At 39.4% G+C, this 21,704-nt stretch overlaps 2 protein-coding genes across 3 annotated transcripts in view; both read right to left on the reverse strand.

Annotated features, from left to right (window-relative positions):
• The window catches only part of LOC134819580 (uncharacterized), a 776,807-nt gene that overhangs the window by 499,579 nt on the left and 255,524 nt on the right, over positions 1-21,704 (reverse strand). The window lies entirely within an intron of this gene.
• LOC134819185 (dipeptidyl peptidase 2-like) lies at positions 17,079-20,370 on the reverse strand. The gene is made up of 9 exons (XM_063828979.1): positions 19,846-20,370; positions 19,528-19,663; positions 19,206-19,340; positions 18,871-19,007; positions 18,581-18,710; positions 18,267-18,426; positions 18,011-18,140; positions 17,709-17,836; positions 17,079-17,538 (listed from the first exon to the last, which is right to left on the reverse strand). Exons 1-9 carry the CDS (start codon positions 20,154-20,156, stop codon positions 17,327-17,329), a joined length of 1,479 nt encoding a protein of 492 aa, XP_063685049.1. The 5' UTR covers positions 20,157-20,370; the 3' UTR covers positions 17,079-17,326.

A 21,704-nucleotide genomic window follows, 5' to 3' on the forward strand; every position in this document is an offset into this window, starting at 1 on the left:
TATCTGTCATCCAATTTAGCAGAGTGTTCTGATACGATCCGAATACCAGACCGTAGATTATCAATGTCACGATCAGTCCGGCAAACGAGCGGTCTTGAAATGTAAACATAGATATGATTCCTAGAACCAACGCAAAATTCCAAAATATCATAAGCCACGTGTTTATTCTTTTGTTGAGCCAGGGAGAAAAGAATACTCCAGCCAATCGGATTATCATAGAAGAAATGAAAACAGTCTGAACCAGAGAGTATGATGTTTCCTCAGACAAGTTAGCATCAGCATATTGAGCATATGGGAGTAAAAATAACTCCATAATAGTCCTTCCGCACATAAACAAGCTAGCAGTTAAGGTCAGGCTGATGTTGCTTATTATCGGAAATCGGAACGATCTAGGGTTCTTTTGTACGAACTCCGCTGCTTCCCCTACTGTTATTCCACGATCTCGCCTCAGTTTGAGAATTGTTGCTATGAAAAAGTTCATGATGAAATTCATCCCTCCGACAATTCCGCAAACCGCGATGAGCTCTAATTTAGGGTTATCGATAACCCGTTTGGTTCCATCAACTAGAGGAGGGGTCAAAGAAGCTCCTAATGAAAATGCAAAATAATAGAAGTTGGTGTATTTCGGAGCAGATTTGTGGTTCACGGCTTCATTTAAGAAAACATTGTTTGTTTCGACGACACCTAACGTCATTCCAATAATGCTCCAACAGATTGCTAAGAGAGCCCAGCTTGTACAAAACGGCATAAAAACAACACCCAAACACTGGATAGCCATGCTAACTAAATGGATATCGGGATAGTTGGTAGGTTTTACGCTACCACAGACTTTAATAGCTATCAGGTGTCCTACTGTTTTACCAAGTCTCAAAATCATCATAAGATATCCGAAGACCTGAAGTCCTTCATTGATGTTAGTCTTGATTTCATAAATCAAGGACCCTGGAATGGTCCAAAACATTCCATAACAGATCATAGTAGAAAAAGTCACTAAAACGAAGAATTTGTCCGATGTTAATGTCTTTACGAGCTTTGTCATTCTAATACTGTCCTGAGGTATGTACTGCAGGGGTTATCCTCAATCAACACCTTGGAAGCCAAATTATTTCATGTGTTATGATTCGGTGATTCCTCAATACGGTGGTACTGAATTAGAGTTCCTCCTTTTTGAAGTAGTCGAAATAACAGAACAAAATAAAATACAGCACATAGATGTGTCAGATACGGAAGCTTGAAATATAATTGAGTTTCTAGCATCAACAACGATTCATTACGTGCTCGCGACGAAATAAACCAAAGGGACAGTACAAGGTTGCGCATAAACGACACTCAATTGCACGTGTACGTAAGTAACGCGGCGCACAAAAGTCACATACCCCAGGCTATAAGTGTAAGTACAATGTAAAAGGGACTGTAAACGGAATGTTTATTTTCAAAATCTCTCTTCTTCTTTTTAGTAAATTGTATTGTATTCCTTGTATTCCTTAGTGATATAATAAGTCAAAGTGCATAGAAATGACGAAATTCTAAGCTTTAGCGATGTAGCTAGGTATGACTGTGAGGTAAGCGGTGTCTAGGTACAAGTGACAAGGTAGCGGTGGTCTAACTCTAGGTAGCGGTGTACTCTAGGTAGCGGTGGTCTACACAGGATTACACAGGATTACACAGGATTAAAATTAAATTATAGATCCATTATCATGGACCGTCATAATTGTACAGAGATTAATGAAAACATTCATCTTTCCTTGAAGTCAGGGCCAGGGTTATCCTTAAATCTTAATTATGACTAATTCGCGAGGTTCTCACCAAATTGATAGTAAAATTGTTTAAGTTTCGTGCATTTGAATTACGTTGACGCATATCTTCGGCGAAGCTATTTCGCTCTTCGGAGCAGCGAAGGAAATAAGTGCACACACAATTGACAGCATAGGAGCGCCTTTCTTGAAATTGAATATACTGTGGGGTGTTTGGTTGAATATTAAGTGAACGGTGGCAGTGAATATGGAGGCTCTGGTGATTTTGAGGAATTACAGTTGAGTTAGGAGACAAAATTTCCATAAGATGGACTTTGAGATTTGTTTCATTGATATTGCTTGAGTCAGTGATTTCAGTGCTTATTTCAATGAGTGGCATTTGAGAGAGATTTTTGACTAATTTCGACCTCTGTTTTGAATACAAGTCACATATGTAAAGAACATGTGACTCGTCTTCGATTGTCTCGACGCCCATACTTGATTGACACCACGCACATAGTCTTTGCTCACGGGGTGTGTTGGAGTATCTGCCTTTTTCAATATGGAGATCATGGGCGCTGATTCTAAGTTTTGTGGTGCTATAACGACGAGAGAAGCCTTTGCATAAGTGTAAGTAGGGCTCTCGTTTAAAGGTGTGTTTGATTGAGTGATAGAATGAGAGTTTGGAAGAAGTAGATTTCTGATATTCCCAACATTTTTTGAATTGATTGGTTAGAGCTTCGATGATGTTAGGAATTCTATACTTTTTGCTGCATAGTGGTTCGATACATTGACTGAAATTTGACTGATTTTTGAGGGAGTCTTTTAAAAATTTGTGATCACTTACAGGGTTGGGCTTGGCTTTGTTGGCTGCATTTGTATTGAGAATTCGGTGCGCGGTTACGTGATCTAGTTTGTAAATTTCATCTAGTTCAAGGAGTGGTTTTATGTATCGATACCAAGGTAAGTTTAGTGATTTTTGTTCTTTTACGGCTGCAGTAACAAACGAATTCGACTTTGATTTTGTATTTAGCCTTTTGAAGTAATTTAATGTTAAGCGAATTGATTGATAAATCAGAGGAATTCTCCCTGTTTCTCCCCATACACCTACATTTGATGCTTTACGATGGACTCCCAATGCCCATTTTAGGAATGAAATATGCACTCTTTCTTGCAGAGAGGCGCTGATTTTTTTAAGTAAGTTAGTAGCGGTTGCTTCTGTCGAGTTAATCGTTTTGCAGAGAGATTTGTTGATCGTACTAGTGGGTGTCCATATTGGAGCACCATATAATAAAATGGGCTTGATGAGAGAGTCGAACAGTGTAAGGAGTGCTTTAAAAGATAACTTTGAACGCATGACAACCCTTTTCAGGCCAAAAAATGCACGCATTGCTTTGGTTTTAAGGTTTTGTTGAGCGATCTGCACTTGACCCGATTGATGAAGTTCAAATCCAAGGTAACAATAACTGTCAACAATTTCAAGATTAGATCCGTTGAGTGTAAATTTTATGTTTTGTACGTCCTGTTTTAACGCTTTCTTACCAAAGATGACTGCTTGAGTTTTGAGTTCATTGATTTCAATGCCCCGGCCCCACTCCTTACAAAAATTACCGAGAATATTAAGTTGCATTTGGGTGGTTTCCTGGTCGAGTGAAAGGAGTATAAGGTCATCCGCCCACAGCAGGTGGCTAACAGTAATATTTGAAAGTACGGGGCAATTTGGAAAATCTAGGAGGCAGGACATATCACTGAGAAAAACTTTAAAAAGGTCAGGTGAGAGTGGGTGACCTTGTTCTGTACCTTTACGTATCTGAAAGCGTTTACTGAGATGACCAGATAATTTTATGTAAGCGTACGAGTTTGAGTACATATTTTTGAGGACATTGTAGAAGTTTCCAGTTATGCCATTTTTTGCGAGTTTGAGGAAAAGGGCTTGACGGCAGACTGAGTCGAATGCTTTTTTAAAATCAACAAATACTGCATATACAGGTTTCCCCAAAAGTTTATATTTTGATGCTATAGTTTTCATGGTTAGTATGTGATCGTATGTTTGAGCTTTCTTTGTGAAGCCTAGTTGGTTAGGTGGATCAGGGCAGTTTTCAGAACGGAAGTGAATGAGTCTTTCTAAGAGAATAGTTGAGAAGAGTTTTCCTATGACACTGCTGACAGCAACTGCACGGTAGTTATCAGGATCCGATTTATTTCCCTTTTTATGAAGTGGAGATATAATGCTGACGTTCCAGGGATAAATTCCTTGTGAGAAGCAGGCGTTAAAGAGGTTCAACATAATCAATTTATGATTGGTGTCCAGAGATTTTATAATTTCGTTATTAATCATGTCGAGTGAGGAAGCTTTACCATTTTTGAGGGATTTTATACTGGAGTCAAGTTCTGTTGTGGTGATTAAGCTGTTGAGTGACTCAGGATGAGTTGCACCTTGATTTATCAAGTCAGCTTGATCAATCATAGAAACTTTTTTTATTTTCATTTATTGTTTTGTGGTTATCAGAATATAGGTTACCAAAAAAAGTCTCGAATCTATTCATATCATGACTGTCAAAATTTAAAGTTTCCTTTTTCTGATTTTTTAGTTTTTTGAAAGATTGCCAGTTGAGAATTTTCCCCCCCTCTATATCCTCATTCATACGTGCGAAGAATTCGTTTTTGGCAGAGTTCTTCAAACGCTTATAGCTACCCTTGACAAGATAATAGTTTTCACGTATAAGGTTGTTTGACGGGAATTTTGAGGTTGCATCTGTAGCTTTACGAAATTCTCTTTTACCTAATCTCGTTTTCCAGTTAAACCAAGGTTTGTTTGAGGTGTGAGATTTTTTGGGTGGTTTGGTTTGTTTGAAACACTTCGAGGCCATGTCGCGGAGATGTTCTGAAAGTCGTTTGTTAATGTCTTTAAGTTCAGTTTCATAATTACGGACATTGTCTGCTAAAATATTTTGATTGGTGAGTAAGTCGATGTTCGATTGAAGTTCTTGGATTAAGGTCAATGATAGATTTTCTGACTGAGCTTCGAAAAAGTCGTCTTTGTTCTCTTCGTTGATAATGTATCTGGTTGGCGCTGTCTGATATGTGTCCTGTAATGGGGCACATTGGTTGATCGCGAATCTATTGCATTTTAATTCAGTACTGAGGGGCCTATGATCAGAATGTTCGGTGAATGTCAAGATTTTGAAGTAGTTGATTCTGATCTTTGTGGAGTTGGTCACTGCAATGTAATCAATAACGCTGCACCCATTTTTTTGGATACTTGTGAAGTTTCCTACAAGATCTCCTAGGGTACGGCCATTCAGAATAGTGAGTTGGTTATGTTTGACTAGGTTAAGAAAGTGTGTACCGTAAGTATTTGTGATAGAGTCTAGTGAGTTTCGGGGGAGAAAGTTGTCAGGCTCATAATCGTCTGGTAAGGGAACAACGTTGGTTGAGTCTTCTCTTATCATACCCGTTTTTTGTCCTATACGAGAGTTAAAGTCCCCACACAGTATGACTTCGCCCTCCTCCCGAAGTTCGTTCACAACGTCTTCAATGTTTTTTAAAGCATCTTTGCCATTGTCAGTCGGGTTTGAGACTGATGAATTAAATGGTCTAATGTAAACGTTAACTATGAATGTATCTTCTGATAGGTTAAAGAAATCCTTGTCTAGTCGACAAACTAGGTAGTCTGAACACTCTGTATTCTTGATAAACTCAATCCCTTCAATAAGCTCATTTTTAATGAGGATACCGACACCTCCTGATTTACCGTCTTTCCTTATGTTGCAGATTGATCGATATCCTACCAAGTGAACCTCTCTCCTAATTTCCTGAAGACAGGCTAAGTCATGATCTTTGATAACATTTTGAAATGATTCTATTTCAAATTTGCTCCCATCTACTGATGATGGCGATTGGATATTCCAAGAGAGTATTTTTATGCTATTTTTATTTATTGAAACCTGTGTATTTTTGTGTGTGTTTCTAGTCATGGTATTATGTGTATAAATGAAAACATATTATGTGAGTGTAATCACGTTCGACTAAGAGGAGAAGGTTCCAATCCTCCTGTAGAGCGGATTTTCTTTGGCTTGTTGAGAAGCAATCTTGTCATTTCATGGATACTGTGACGGAAGTTTCCTAGAATGACCTCTTTGCCTCTTGTTGAAAGGTGGACTCCATCGTTCGTGTGATACTCTCCTGTCAGATGGTTATCATGCATGAAGTTGGCGTTGGGGTTATAGTACAAAGACCGCTCTTTGAAGGGTTTTCGTTCGTTTTTATTAGTCACGGTCACAAATTCACAAATTGCATCCCTTATCTCACCAATCCTTGCGTTTGCTTCGTTGTCAGATGTCATTAGTGGCATTGAAAAGAATAACTTTGTACCTATCAGGGATTCCTCTACAAATAGTGAAAATTGAAATATGTTGTCGAGACTTACTCTTAGGTCGAACTGTTGGTTGGCATCATTGACTCCTAGGTGAACATAGATGAAATCAGGTTGTGTTCTTAATAATTCGTCTTTGACATGTTGGTCTTTAAGTCCACCTGTGTCCCGCTTATTGATTAGGGTCAATTCATGGTTCTTTCCGAGGGCATTCTTGGTGTCCATACCCTGGACATGTCTCAGGATTGAGTCTGAGATGAGGGTCGTCTTGAAAACTTTTGAGGGCGTGGTGGATCCTGAAGTTTGACGAGTGAAGTCGGAGTTCTGGGTCCTGGTGAAGTTGGAGTTCTGAGCTTGAGTGGAGGTCTGAGCTCGAGAAACCGAGGAAGTCATGCTGAATCCATTGTTTCTTCGGGACAGTAGGTTGTTTTCTCTACTGTGAGTTCTTTGGTCTCGAAAGGGTGAGGGAGGTTGGTAGGGTGGAGTGTATGATAAATCATCGTCATTAGGGGAATAGTCAGGTGGGACATCGGTACTGATCGCGCCATTCCATCCTTCTGACTGAGTGACTATTTTGTGAATTTCTTTAATCAACTGACCGTCTTCCCGAAAGAATGCACTGTTGTAGTAGTTTTTGAGGTCAAATTTTAGTTTTTGAACACTTTTGTCTACTTCGTCCGTTTTCGTTTCTGCTATAGAAATCTCCGTGAAAACCTCGTCTACTCTGTTTTTGATCCGTGTGGTAGCTGACAGGTTTTTCTCCCAGAGGTCTTTGACCTTTTGCATTTCCTTCTTGCCAACCTCGAGGAGTTTTTCGATTTGCTGGATGCTAGTATCGGAGCACTTAAGGCTGTTAACCTCAGATGTAAGTTTCTCCAACTCCTGCTTAACGTCAATAACTTGGTTCTCGATAATCGTCTGGACCCATGCGAGAGAGGGGAGTTTCGAGTCTAAGTTCTTATTCAGAGAGCTCCTTGCTGGTTCTTTGGCTCTAGACATCACATTCATCATTCTTGCTCTCCTTTCTGTAACAGATCCTTCTGTGGAGCAACCATTCCTCGTTAGTTCCTCGTTGAGGATGGGTTCAGGAAGATGAGCAACACAAGCAATAAGTGTCTCGGGAGGGACCGTGTGGTTCTCCACAAGAATAACTGTCCTTTCGGTGTCTTCGGGAGATACAGGGCCAACGTTGGGATCATCTTTGCTTACATCCAGATGAAGTGACGCATGGGTCTCAGAGGGCGACCTGATGATTGGATTACTATCCAACAAACTAGATGTGCCTTGCTCAGTTAAGTAAGAGGTCTGCGCTTCGGTCAGTTTGATATCAGTAGCGCTGGATGGGGTGATAGTAATGTCAGGGATATCCGTCGTCTTGTTAAAGGTCAGTTGTAGTCCATTATCTTTTTCTAAGTTAAAGTCAGGTCTAAAGGGATCATCTGCACTAGGTTCTTGAGGTTGCTGATGTGTAATAATGTCAGGTATCTCCATCGTCTTGTTAAAGTTCATTTGTAGTCCATTATCTATTTCTAAGTTAGTAAAGTCAGGTCTAAAGGGATCATCTGCACTAAATCCACCATCTGTGGAAGATTGAGAGGGAGCCGTTTCTGACAGAGATGAGACTGAGGTCTGGTCACTTACACAATTTTCCTCGATCACAGTTGAAGGGGATCCAATGAAAAAAAGAACAAGTTGTTCGTTTTGAATATCACTCTTTCCTTTAGGTATGGAATGCATGTACTCAAGAGTGGAATTTCCTGAGAGAACACACAGAGATCCTGAGTGCATGGGCACCAAATGGGTTACTTTAGTTCCCCGTTTCAGTTTGAGTGATCTTGGGGCCCCAAGAGAAAGAATGGCAACTGTGGGTTTCGCACCATGTTTTCCAGCTAGTGTTTCGTAGGGGATATGATCGTTATAACTTGGGAGTCGCCTGATTACTATGTTGGTGATAGTTGTATTAAGTTCAAATATTGAGCTCGCTGACTTCTCGATTTTCTTGGTGAGGTAGCTGATCTGATTTCTAAGGTTACTCCCCGGGGTCGAGTCATCTGGATGACCCTCAGACTCTACGCAATCATCTTCGATCTCCAGATTTATCTCTTGACGGCTACTCGTTTGGTTAGGGTAATTTGATATGTCAATATTCAGCTCACTAAGCAGCCGTTCAGCGGCGTCGAAGTCAATGAAATCCTCGATGTAGTGTAGAGTACATTTCTTTTTCCTTTGATCCAGGATGTATACGCCGTTCTCCGTGATGGCCTTTGGTTTATTTGACTGTTTCTTTTTCCTCTTTTCTTGACTTGAACTACACTCACTAACACTCCTCTCACTGACACTCCTCTCACCTGCACTCATCTCATTTACACTCCCAGATGCACTGCTCTGCTCGGAGTAACTCCTCATTCTGCGCGAAATCTTCTCTCCGGGATTCCAGTACGGACTTAAGGTTTTTGGTAAGCGAGATGGTTGACTGCTTGAAAGAGTTTCCGTGGGGTGTGCTTTCTTAGGAGTGCTGTTTGAGTTCTGTGATCTGGATTCATCGGAGAGATCTTCTTCTCGGACCATAAAAACTTGAAGTTGCTGATTGAAGAATGGAGTAGGTAGAAATCTTTTTTTCTCCGTAACAAGCGTTGAACTGTAGGTATCGAAAGGTTCCAAATGAAATTTAGATAATTCAAATGAGCCGACGATAGAGCAAACGGCCAACATAAAAACAAATGTCAAAAAAACCTGATACCTTGTCAAAGTGTTTTTATACTTCAAAATTTGTTCCAAATTTTGCTCCAAATTTTGCTCCCAAATTTTATTATGGCACAGGATGTGTGAGGTTGGTGAGGTGAAAGAATATTCGAGATTGGGCGTTTCTATGCTATCATAGTGACTACGCGGCACTTCGGCTCTGCCGCATTGGGTCGGACGGGTCAAGGAAAAAGCGAGCGCAGGTACACGAGCGCGACGAACGTGGCCACAAGCGAGGTGGTACCTAGTAACCCTGGCCCTGACATCTACCACTAAATATTCGGAGCGATCAATAAAATGGTAATCGAAAAAATCTTCAACAAAATCTCGCCAAGTCCACTCATCAAATAAAATAGGGCGTTGGGGCACTATTACATTTCCTATCAGTATCATGTTAACATATTTAAAGACACTCAAGAATTCAAAACAATCAACAAAAACATGGCATGAGCCCAAGTCTAAAAATAGGTCGGGGCGTGGGGCCACTGCAAGTATCACATTCGAAATATCACAAGTACATTCAAACAATACGTCATTATTCCACATAGTGTGTAGCATCGGAATATAATATGAGAAAGTTCCAAGACACCGGAAGTACGTCTGCGTGTAAGTAAAATGCAAATGTTCATTTAAACAGATGAGCGAAGAGTTGCAGTTACACGGGTGGTTGAGTGTGTAGGTACACTTAAAACTGATGTTAAACAAAATCGGGTCCCTGATCGTTGTACGATATAAGTGCGAGTAGAAGCACAAACCCGGTTTTAAGCGAAAAGAATCCAAATCCAGTCCCAATTCCAGTTCCGATATGTCCAGAGAATTAGAAATAGGGTTAGGCGGAGGGGCAGGTCCAGTTCCAGCCACAGTACTGGCCACGCCAGCGACTAAAAGTATCAACCACGTCACGGTGACAGTGGTAAATCGAAGAGCGTTTAAATGTGTAACGAATGCAAATGTGCAATATTAAATGATTGGTCTATGTAGCGGTGTACTCTAGGTAGCGGTGGTCTAGGTAGTGGTGTCTAGGTTAAGGTAGCGGTACGTGTAAGCTTAGCGATGTCTAACTCTAAGGGAAGGGGGTGAAATACATTATTGAGAGTTAATTGCGCTCGAATTAAAAACATTTGCGTTTGCTGGTTTAGAATTAGACTTAGACTTATATTAGAGCGAGCGTGCTAAATCACTCTACAGTCGGTCTTCGAGATTGTTCTAAAAGGGCCCCCGACAGTTGAAACCAACTTCAATCGATGTATTTTCGGACGCTGATTCCGAATCACCCCCATGACATAGGGTTAAAATGCTCCCCTGACGAGATATTGGCGAAAAACTGTCTCGATCACGTGATATGACCGTATAAGGAAGTTAATCTAATTTCTCGTTAGGGTTAGGGTTTCAGCATATGCTTTTGTTCAGGATTGGGTTAGGGTTAGGCTTGGGATCAGATAAGAGGGTTAGGGTTTCGAATAGTTGTTCAGGACCAGCTAGAGAACGGGTCTAAAAAGTCACGTGACAGTCGAATATAGAGTGATTAATCATCATCCGGTTTAGAGGGGAGAGGTTCGGATCTGCACGGGCTTCGATGTGGGTGGAGGTTGCTAGAATTTGAGTTATGGTTGAGTGAGAATAATTATAATTATATAAGCATCTTAGTTTGGGGAGATTATCGTAGCCGTGCATCGTGTCTTAGCAATAGTATAATAATTCATTTGTAGGGATCTTCTTCATTTAGTTAGCTTTATAAGGATGATTTTAAGGCGAGCGAATTAGTAAGAGCCCACAATTCAACAATATAATTTTCAGTACATTGTTTTATAAAAATCATAGTTGGTCAGTACGCACTGTACGAACTTTTAAAAGGTGCCGAACTGTACAAATTTTAAAAAGCTGTCGAGGAATTTTTACCGAAGTTTATTGTTTATGAAAACATTTTGTTTTGGAGAAAATTTTACACTTCAGATAATATAACAGTAATTGAGTCGAGCTGTCATATCATCTCATTTTGGCAGTTTGATGCTTCGTTAATGGTTAAGTCTAATTACAGTTTTATCTAAATACAGTCAGCTTTTTCGATTTATGAGAGCTGTAATAAGAAAGTATCAAAGTACACAAAACTTAAACCCCTCATATTTAAATTATAAGATTTTTGTAGTTTAAGTTAGCTTTTCAAAAATTTGTAGGGCGAATTTTTCCCGAACTAATCCCGAACTTTTAATAAAAGGTGCCGAACTGTACGAATTTTTTACAAATTTTCTACGAACTGACCAACTATGATAAAAAATAGCGTAAACTAGACTACTTGTTTAATTTTCGCAAAGTGCCGCACACAGCTTAGCACTTAAGGGGGACAATAGCTTGCGAAAGGCGGCGCCTTCGGTCTCCCCGCTCCGATCCACGCTGTTACAACGACTGGATTGGTTATATTGTATCCTCATAGAAGGTTTCACAATCAGATGGGCAGCTGAGCTGGTGATGAGCATCTGCATAGTCTAGTTGATATTAATTTGAATGACCGTCTGCAAATGCAAAATGATATACCGAGAATGAAGTTGGTCGCTCGCTTTTCCCGGTATCATTTTGCATTTGCAGATGGTAATGGTATATTAACGGGTGATACTCGTAAAATATCTGTTCCATATATTATTATTGGAACAGGACCGTCGACGAGTCCAACTCGGCGCGCGTCCTGGTAGGTTGTAAACTTACAAATGGTATATTAATATAAAAACAATTTATGATATCAGATATGGCACCAATGACTTAAATCAACTGAAAGTGAAGCCTTTTCCTGGAGCCTTCTATAATATTATTCTATAAATTTTCAATACTGATTCAAGCCGCATCAGATCAAGGCTACATGACGCTAGGTCATGTTTGTCAAATTATTATAGACAGGATCATCTTTGTTCACAACCACATAAAAACTCGAGTGCATTAAGTTTATTTGAGCTGGCTGGCTGACTGGTGCAATGGTGAATGGGGTGTAATAAAACGAAGCGGCTTTATTTCATATTTGTATAACTGTTCAATACTGAATTTAATTTTAATACTCCTGACTACGGTCTCTACACACAGGAACTGTCAGTTAACTGGCAAAGGTAGGAGCGAAGTGCAATTTGTTTGAACACAAACTAAACCAATACAAGGACAAAAAAATCGCGATTATTTAGGCCAAAAACAAAAAACGCGGCGCCGCGACATGCCAAACTGCAAACTAAGCAAAATCGCGTCGTAGATCTCGAAAATCGCGGCGAAAGATAATGTAATTGTATTTGCAGAGCAAAGTTAAATGTCATATATTCATCACAATGCTGGCAAGCATTACCGTCGCCCTTATATTCACAATACTATTACCCCCTATACTAGTATATCCCCTTTATTGTTTTCCAGGCATTAAGACTCATCGAAAGTAGTTCAGCAGGCATATTTAAGTTCAAAACATTCTAATTCAATGTTAAAGATGACAGGAATAAGAAATAGTTATGTGGAGGTTTTTAAGAAATTTGCGCAAAATACGCGCCAGCATGATATACGAAATTAGGTAAAAAACCCAAAATCGCCATATTCAGGTGCCTTAAAAACCATGTTAAAATTGAGTTAGAGATATGAAACTTTGCAGGGCGTCTAGACCTTGTCCAAATCGACTGTAAATAAAATTTCATGTTTCAGGAGTATCGGGAAGTGGGTTTTCTGTAACCCCTGTTTTACAACAGATTGTCGTGAAGTATATATATATATGTATGTATAGACGCTTTTGCAGTCAATTACATTTAAGTGTCCGTAGATTCAAAAGTATAAAAGATACAGTCATTTCGAACCACAGGTCTTGAAGATAATCGTTTACACTCCAGTTTCCATTATATTACAAAATAATTTAACGTCATCATCATCACTTGATGACGTCATCAAGTTAAGTGTTTTTAAAACTTGGTTTTTAACAAAATAACAACTTTTCAAATCGATTTTAAACCATTAAGGAGTAATTTTATTCAAAATCTGAGGACATTCTCACCTTAGATAATTGTTCAAGCATTCTGAAAATCTACCGGAAAATTTTCCTACCTTGCTCCTTCATAAAGATATGCGCTATTGAAGTTAGTGCTTTTTTGAAGAATAATTTTATAAAAATACAAAAGTTGTGAATTAGTATTCTCTGGTGTTGGGCCATCCCTTGGGTTGTGGAGCTCGATTGTGCTTCCTAAAGGTCTAAATTGTGTTATAGGCTAGTTTTAAAGTTGAAAATCGAAAAGTTGCACACGTGGGGACACGCCCAAATTGATAGAAAATTGCTAAAATTACTGAAAATTGCTGTTTTCACCATTTTTATCAACTTTGGAGTCCCGTTGTGATCCAAGTTCTATATGAAATCTTCTGAAACTTTGCTTGCTTATTAAATTATATATAAAATACTGATATGCAAAAATTTACGGTGATTCAATATTGTATGCGCACGCAAAGTCCGCTCAAAGTTTGCACGTGCGAAAGGTGAGAATTTTGCTCATTCGTGATCACGATTTCGAATAAATTCTGCTTTCTCGCGATATTTAAATGGAATTATATATGAATTTAATGCCAACTTGAATGAGTAAAAAGTGCCATATTCAGTCAGGTAAAATTTCGAAATCGATGAAATTACCTCCTAATTATTAATATAAATATTAATGAAGTTATGAGTTTACATTTCGGCTTTGTAAATTATCCTGACATTATAATCAAAAAGAGATGATATTTGACCAAAACCCATAATCATGGGTAGAGTGTACCGCTGCCAGTGTCTCTCTTTTCCAAACAAAAGGAAATGATATTAATTTGAATAACGGTCCGCAAATGCAAATTGATACCGAGAATGAAATCGGTCGCTCGCTTTTTCCATTCGATTACGGCTTACGAATTGTAATAAAGCTTATTGATTGGAAAAAGCGAGCGACCGATTTCATTCTCGGTATCAATTTTCATTTGCGGACGGTTATTCAAATTAATATCATTTCCTTTTGTTTGGAAAAGAGAGACACTGGCAGCGGTACACTCTACCCATGATTATGGGTTTTGGTCAAATTAACTAGCTCGTTAGTTTAGTTAGATTAGCTATAAATACTGAGTAGAGCTTGCTTTTAGATCAGCCCTTCCAGACGATCTGATCTCGAAAGTTTCTCCCAGCTCGCCAGACCTCGCCAAAACGGAACTCTATGTTCCACTTGGAGTCTGTACTCATATACATTACCTATTAATTATAATACATACTATTATTAGTTAACTTGTGTTAATACTTTACCATACTACACGTAGTAAAACAAATAAACCCTGTTTACAATGAGATAACATCACGTCACACGTGATCGAATCACGTGTTTTGATAATAAAGCTAGAGACTAATGGGTAAGGAGCACACTGCTTTTCATGTGTATTATAGACACAATCAGTACAAAGTATACAGACACTCCTGAATTTACTAAACTGACTTTACTCTGGGAGGACGGAGCTGGACTTCAGTATTTAAAAGACGTTCCTGTGGTCCGTACCTCACTTTTGATCCAGTTCAGCACAATGGCGAGACTTTTCGTTTTTCTAGTGGCTATCGTAGCCGTCCTTGCACTCGTTGAAGGAGGAAAAGGAAATAAAAAGGGAGCAAAAGGAGACAAGAAGGAAAGAAAAGCTGCAAAGAAATGCGCAATGAAAATCAAGACGTTTGAGTCGTGTCTAAAGAAGGGATACAAATCAAAGGCAGAGTGTATCTCTGGAGATGGGGAACTTAATAAAAAGGATATGAAGAAATGCGGAAAGATCGAGAAACAGCTAAAAAAATGTGACTACATTTGCAAAAAAGTTGAGCCGGAACCACAACCACAACCAGCGCCCTCCCATATGACTTGAATTGCAAGAGAGTTGGATTCGACTTTTGGGGAGCTGACATCCGAAGTTTCAGTGCATCAAGCCTTGAAGCTTGTGCCATGGCATGTTTTAACGAACCAGAAAGCTTCGAGGACTGTGCTAGCCACTGCCGAGACACAGCACTAGCAGACTGTCAGTCCTTCACCCTCAGGAAATTTGACAACTACTGATGGCTAAAGAACAAGCGAGGAGGACAGACTGGACCCGCACCCAATGATGCTCTAATCAGTATGAACATCGACTGTGTTCCAAAACCAGGCTTTGTAGCTTCTGACAGATCATGTGCCATGGACGATTTTGACTTCTGGGGTGCAGATTTGAGGAGCTTCAGAGCTGAGAGCTATGAGATCTGTGCCACAGCGTGTAGTGATGCAGCTGATTGCCAATCATACACTCTGAGAAAGTCAGACAACTACTGCTGGTTGAAGAAGACTAGAGGAGGACATACTGGACCCTCGCCAAACAACGTCCTGACTCCTGATCACTAGGAACATCGAGTGTGAAACAAGAGCTTAACAAAGATTGTTCAAGAGACGACAAAGACTTCTGGGGAGCGGACTTGAGAAACTTCAAAGCCGCCAGTTTTGATCAGTGTGCTCGTTCCTGCAGGATGGCTCAAGATTTTCAGTCCTTTACACTTAGAAAATCTGACAACTACTGCTGGTTGAAGAGGAAGAGAGGAGGACAGAGCGGACCCTCACCAAATGCTGGATTTGAGGCCACAGACAATAGATGTGCCATGCACGGATTTGATTTCTGGGGTGCAGATTTGAGAAACTTCCGATCTAATGGATATGTGGATTGTCACACGAGCTGCTTTGACGCTGCTGACTGCGTCTCCTTCACTCTAAGAAAGTCTGATAACCACTGCTGGCTGAAGACGAAGGCGGGAGGACAAAACGGTCCCGGAGCTAACAGTGGTTTAATCAGTGCAAACATGAGTTGTTAAAATAATTTATATTTTATCTTCTTTGGTTTGAATTCTTTATCGGACTTCTGTTATTGCATGGATACTTCGGAATAAAATTACTAAGAGTTTTTGTGGCATTTTAAAAAGATCTGAAATAAATAAATGAGAATGTTGAAAGAATAATGATTGCGCTAAATATTTCACGATTTTTACGTAACATTACTTAGCATTTCAATTGTCGTGCTTTATTTTATCCACTGAAAGGAAATAATATAAAATGGTTATTTTATTAAAAAATATTTTATCCAAATTAATACTTTTTGAACAATTGCAATATTATAACAACTATAACAGCCAAAACAACAATTGAGTCAAACAGTGAAATTCCAGTCAAGGAAACGGCAGAAAAGCTTCTCTTCAAAGATCATCCAAAATCTCTTTTTTTAATTTGATGATTTTCCGTTTATCAAAACTTTCTTTGGTAATCTAACTTTCAGCACCTCAATACTGTCTTGTGCCATCCACATTAAACTCAATAATTAGCCATTCAAGAAAAAGTCAAAACAGTTTCAAGTGTTAAACTACTAATAAATGACTCTTGCATTTATTTTCACCAGTCATTACTTATTTTCGTAAATTTGTTAGATAATTTCGTTAAAAATCACATTCTCCCACATTGTTGGACTAAAAATAAACCTGCTGAACGACTTCCAAAGAGCCTCAATGCCTGAATAAACAGTAAAGGGGATATAATAGTATGGGAGGTATAAGGGCAACGGTCATCCGTCATACTTGCCAGCACTGTGATCAAGCGGTACTGGTACTTCCTTGAACTTGAACGAATGAGGTATTCTTGTAATTTAGCATGTGATTGCCGTCAGGTACTGGTAAAATCATTTTGCGGTCCTATTATTGATAACACTAACAGCCTTTATTTCCTCTTTAAAGTGCATTTTTACTTAAAGTTTAAGCTTATATTCAATCGACTGGTTTACAACAACAAAACAAAGTTATATTGCTGACCTTGTCCTTCCATGAAATACCCAGCACCATACCATTTGTATGGTAGCCTACCAAGGTTGTCAAACAAGTTACGAAGCAGGAGATTAAAAATGGCGGGACACTGCATCCGACATCCTGAGCTACTTGTCAGTGATTAATTCTTATGGGAACCTACGCACGGTTGAGCACAGCAAGGCCGACCAAGACAAAGCTACTTGTCTATGTTACTGAAGGAAGTTGGGACAAACTCTAAAGAGGAACTGCGAACCCTGATGCGGGACAGGGAATGGGATATATGGAGGGGTTTTCTGGAGTAGATCGGACTTAGCTCCGACATAGTAGTAGTAGTTTAGTAATTTTTTTGGTCTGTGGTTCTTGCTCCTGATTACTTGATTAGAATTTCAATTTCAGCACAATTGTTATATAAGTTGAATAATACTAAAAAACCGGTGAGACAATGGTTACACACTTACAGCAAAAATTTGACAAATCTTTAAAAATCAAAATCCTGGCTATCAATACTTATACAGGATGGTGCAGATAAGCGATTTTTCATTTTTTTTACATTTAACCCACCAGCACCACTGCAAATCAAAACCCTCGTTGAATAAAATGTCATTACGGTTCAAAACGCTAGGCTCACGTCAACTCATCAACTGCAACTCAAAAATATTGAAGAAGCTAAAAGTGAACTAAATTAGCTGAATCATCTTCGGTAAAATTATCAGTTGCCTTCTGGCCGAGCCATTCCGCGATAAGGGCTACTTCCTGGTTCCTTGCAAGTATTACTGACATAGGATCGTCTTTATTGGAACCTCTCAGGTCAAGATGATGTGCTCCTTCGGCTATAATTATCGCTTTCACTGTCGGGTTCACGTCCTCTAGCACTCCTCCTGTTGGAATTTGATTTTTGGTATACTCAGGATGTTATACCATGTACGATTCCTTCAATCTTGAAGGCTAAAATAGCCTTTGGTCGAGAATATCAATATTCAAAGTAAAGAACGCTATAAAGAGAATAGATAGAATTGAACAAAGAGTGCAATAATATTTTCCAACTCACCAGCGTGCCAAGGATCGAGTAGACCGTTAGAAAATATGATGTTGCTGGCAGCGGAGAAGTCAGCAGACCAGTAGTTAAGACTAGCATCAACTGGGTCAGGGGATACCTTGTAGTTAGCTTCACAGTACCTGGACGGACCGCGGCAATTAATTTTTGGTTTACCCTGTTCACTTTTTTCAGAAATCTCTACAATGACCTTCAGTGTTCCAAAGCACTAAGTGCGCGTTATTTAAAGTCGATAGGCAGCCAGTCTGAGCCAATTCAATCATTACTATTTTCCCCGGTAAATCTCATCAACTGACTTGCTAGCTATGTCAAGATTCCACTCAAGTGGGGGAAACATGTCAGTTACATTGGTGCTTGGGGTGGCTAATTGGAACTCAGTACAGCACTGGAAATCCCACGCTTTCGCTTCGGGTCCCGTACCACAACCTGTGGGGATTTGAAATTATTTCATAATATAGGTATACACCTGAGTGTGAACGTGGGCGTGAACGTGGGCATGAAAGTGGCCAGGGCTTGGGAGTTGGGCTTGGGAGTAATTGGTAACCTCATCACCTGTTATGTCGGCACATTCGATGAAGTCTTCGTATATGTTAAAACATGATTTAGTGCCATCAGTTCCGTTATACAACAACCCAGCACCAACTGCTAAAGCCCTCATTTCGTTTCCACTCGTTTCCATTTCTTCGAGCATCATTTTACAAGAATGCTTCACCTAGTGATATTATGGCACTGTTTGAGTATTTCGAATTCATGAGATTGAGAGTGAGTTATTGCTATTTTTCGCGGAAATTCTGGAAACACTTCCCAGTCCCTTTCTAGAGAACAGCGGTTAAGAACAAGTTGACAATATATGGAGATACACTTACTGGCCATGCAGGTAACTCTCCCATAAACGAAGCGGGGTAGGGATAATCAACCATCGCCATCATCAGCATAGCATTCCTCGCCCAGCCAACTAGATGGTTGAATTGGCTCACGTCAAACGTCTTACATAGCCTGTTGTGTTAAGAGTGAATATAAAGTTTCTACGTTTTAAACGTTTATTAAACATTCATAAAAAAATTTTAGTTCAATGGATCATTGAAACAATGTCAATACCAGATTCACAACGTGATTCAGCTGCGTCACTTTGACATTTTAGCTGAGAGCCACCAACTTGAAAGTATCAGTTACAGAGGCCTGATAGCCTGGTGTCTTTACAATATTGTAGAGCTGAGAGAATCCCTTTCGAACGATATCCGGACACCTTTCATCAGCGGCCTTGAAGTCTTCTGTAACTATCTCGAAGAAAGCCTAAACAGAGAGAAAGTTCAATGTACAAAAGGAGAAGGAAGCTTTTGTTGGTGAATTATCGTAAACGATCAAATAAAACATCCGTTTACTTACAATTATTGACAATGGAATGTGGTATTATTGTTGAGAAATATTAGAAAGATAATTATTCAAAAAACGTTCGGGCTCCTTTGGATCAACTTTCTTACAACTGAGTACCTGTTTTGGTTTGGCGGTTCTAGCCATCATAGGCAGGGGAGCGGAAGCAGCTAAGGCCACATCCACTAACTGAGGGTACCTCAACCTCATCCAGGCAGTCAGCATTCCTCCGTAACTGCCACCAAACGAAACTACCTGCATAACAGTAGTGGATTATTATTTAGGTTGAAGATTTAAAAATACAAAACGGTTAAAAGTATTTCGTAGTGTTATAAGTCCAGATTATCATCATTACATTTACGAACCTTGCTCATAGTTTTAACCCAATATAGGTGGGAAAATGAGATTCTAATTGTGAATGCAAATATAATTCTCATCATACCTGAGTTATGTTTTTTGATTTCTTGTAATGGTTGATAACTTCCGCAAAATCAGCTGTAGCTTGAGTTGAAGACAGATATCGCAGACCATCATTGCTGAACGATTCAGACCCAAACGGTAAAGATTCTCCGTAGTACCTGATAGGAAATTAAGCATTTCTAATTTTGTAGAGTTTAAAGTTTCGTTTCAAGAATGAAGAATATGAAGAGTCATTAGCCATCTTCTGACAGTTACATAGTATCATTAGTATCTTAGACACATAACTTCTATAAGATAAGCTCCTATGAACAATAAGCTTCAGAACAAAGCTTGGACTAACCTATGCTCAACGAAGAGGATAAGAGCCCCGAAAGCGGGTGCTATCTCAAACATGAACCCTGTATTGTAATAGAAACTTTCAAGTGGTCCCTCGTTTCCAGTGTAAACAAAAAGTGGCCCAACTGTGCCGTTAGGACCACAGTCCCAGTGCTTGTTGTACTCAAACAGACGCTGAGAAAAGGTTTGAGAAGCTTCAGGGCTGTAACTGTAGTGGTCTACTTTCTGAGAGTATTGGAAGATTCCTGTGGGTTTGGGAACGTCATCAGAGAGGGTCAGGGAGATTAAGACTGAGAGAAGAAGTAGAATGATCATTGGATCACTTTTAGCCAGACTCAAGCTTCAGAGACTGTTTTATAGCTATGAAATTTTATTGTTATAGTTACGTAGTTACAAGTTAGCATGCTTACTGTTACTGTTTCAGCTCAATTAAGTATTAGTCAGTTGAAACTACAATGAAAGTAACAATAATAAAAGTAAAATTTTATCAGTTATCTTCTGAGCAATCGAAAAAATTATCGCACAGAGTAGGAGTTTTCTAAAAAAATGTTCTGCAGCACCAGATACTAGAAGAAGCACTAGTATTACTGATAACAAATAAAAAAGAATATGAGTGTTGAGTAAATATGAAGAGTAACTTAACACCGGGCCGGTGCAAATTATACAGGTCATCAGATAGATAAAACGAGTCATGTGAGCCGCCACATCCCATTCTGATTCACTTAACTTATTCCAAATTCACCTGCACTAACTGATGTATCAGAATGATATGGGTTATTCCAGTTGCTACTGAGAGCTGCATGTACTATAACTAACTGTTTGTAGGTTTACAACCTACCAGGACGCGCGCCGAGTTGGACTCGTTGACGGTCCAATATATGGAACAGATATTTTACGAGTATCACCCGTTAACTAACTGTAAGCACTAAGAACCTGAAACATCGTTATAATGTATAACGAACTCAATTATAAATTCAGAGGCAACTTCATTGTTTCACTTCAAGAATATGGAGAGTTGTCAAAATTTAACAGGTGATACTTGTAAAATATTTGTTCCATTAAATATTAGTGATTAGATAATAGATTTAGATTAGGAGTTCAACTCAGCGCGCGTCATGGTACTGGTAGGTTTGGGAGCGTTCACATATGACGTCAGCGACTGAGGGCGGAGGAGGGTTTTATAATGCTGACGGATGCTGACAGGGGAGGAAGTCTAACTCTAAGCCTTGCTCATGCTGACGTCAGCAAAAATACGTGAAATTTTGCAACAAATTTTTGTTCCAAATCAATTTTATTAATAATAAAACTTTGGTAATTTCTTTGTATTAATATTAATAGGTTAATACTAAATATTTAAAGACAAATAATAATTATAACTCGTGCAAGTCCGAAATGGGCCGTGTGCTGCTTCTAGGAAGTACATATGACAGTGCATATCAGCACACTGTTGGCTTTCTTAGAGACCTGATGAGAACCAAGCGGAAATCATGATTGCCTGGTAAGCAAGTTCACACTCATTCCGAATGGCGGTAGACTTTACAGCTACACTGCAGCTTACACTGTAGTGGGAATCGCGTCACTGATATCCTCCGAGCATAATTACCAGGATAAATCCTGTACCAATCACAGCTTGGTGACCTGGCCTGCCTGCCTCAGACGGGGTTTGAACCCCGGTCTTCCGCTTGGGAGGCGAGTGAATTACCACTACACCACCCGGCCGACAAATTAAGACAAATATTAATATTTAATAGCATCATTTCGTAGATCATCAGAGAATGCATTTACATCACTGCTTATAATATAATAACATGAGTTACACACCTCGTCAAATTCGGTATGTAACTCGTTTTATCCAACTCGTCA

This window comes from Bolinopsis microptera, chromosome 8 (genome assembly GCF_026151205.1).
Source record: "Bolinopsis microptera isolate Bmic1 chromosome 8, MBARI_Bmic_1.0, whole genome shotgun sequence".
In the NCBI taxonomy this organism is placed as follows: domain Eukaryota; kingdom Metazoa; phylum Ctenophora; class Tentaculata; order Lobata; family Bolinopsidae; genus Bolinopsis; species Bolinopsis microptera.

What these genes read in the sequence shown, in the direction of transcription:
- LOC134819185 (XM_063828979.1), bottom strand. Translation starts at nt 20,156, where the DNA reads ATGATCATTCTACTTCTTCTCTCAGTCTTAATCTCCCTGACCCTCTCT. An exon ending in GAACCGCCAAACCAAAACAG is followed by an intron (nt 19,008 to 19,205) that starts GTACTCAGTTGT and finishes CTCTCTGTTTAG; the next exon opens with GCTTTCTTCGAGATAGTTAC. An exon ending in TCTGTAACTGATACTTTCAA is followed by an intron (nt 18,711 to 18,870) that starts GTTGGTGGCTCT and finishes TTAACACAACAG; the next exon opens with GCTATGTAAGACGTTTGACG.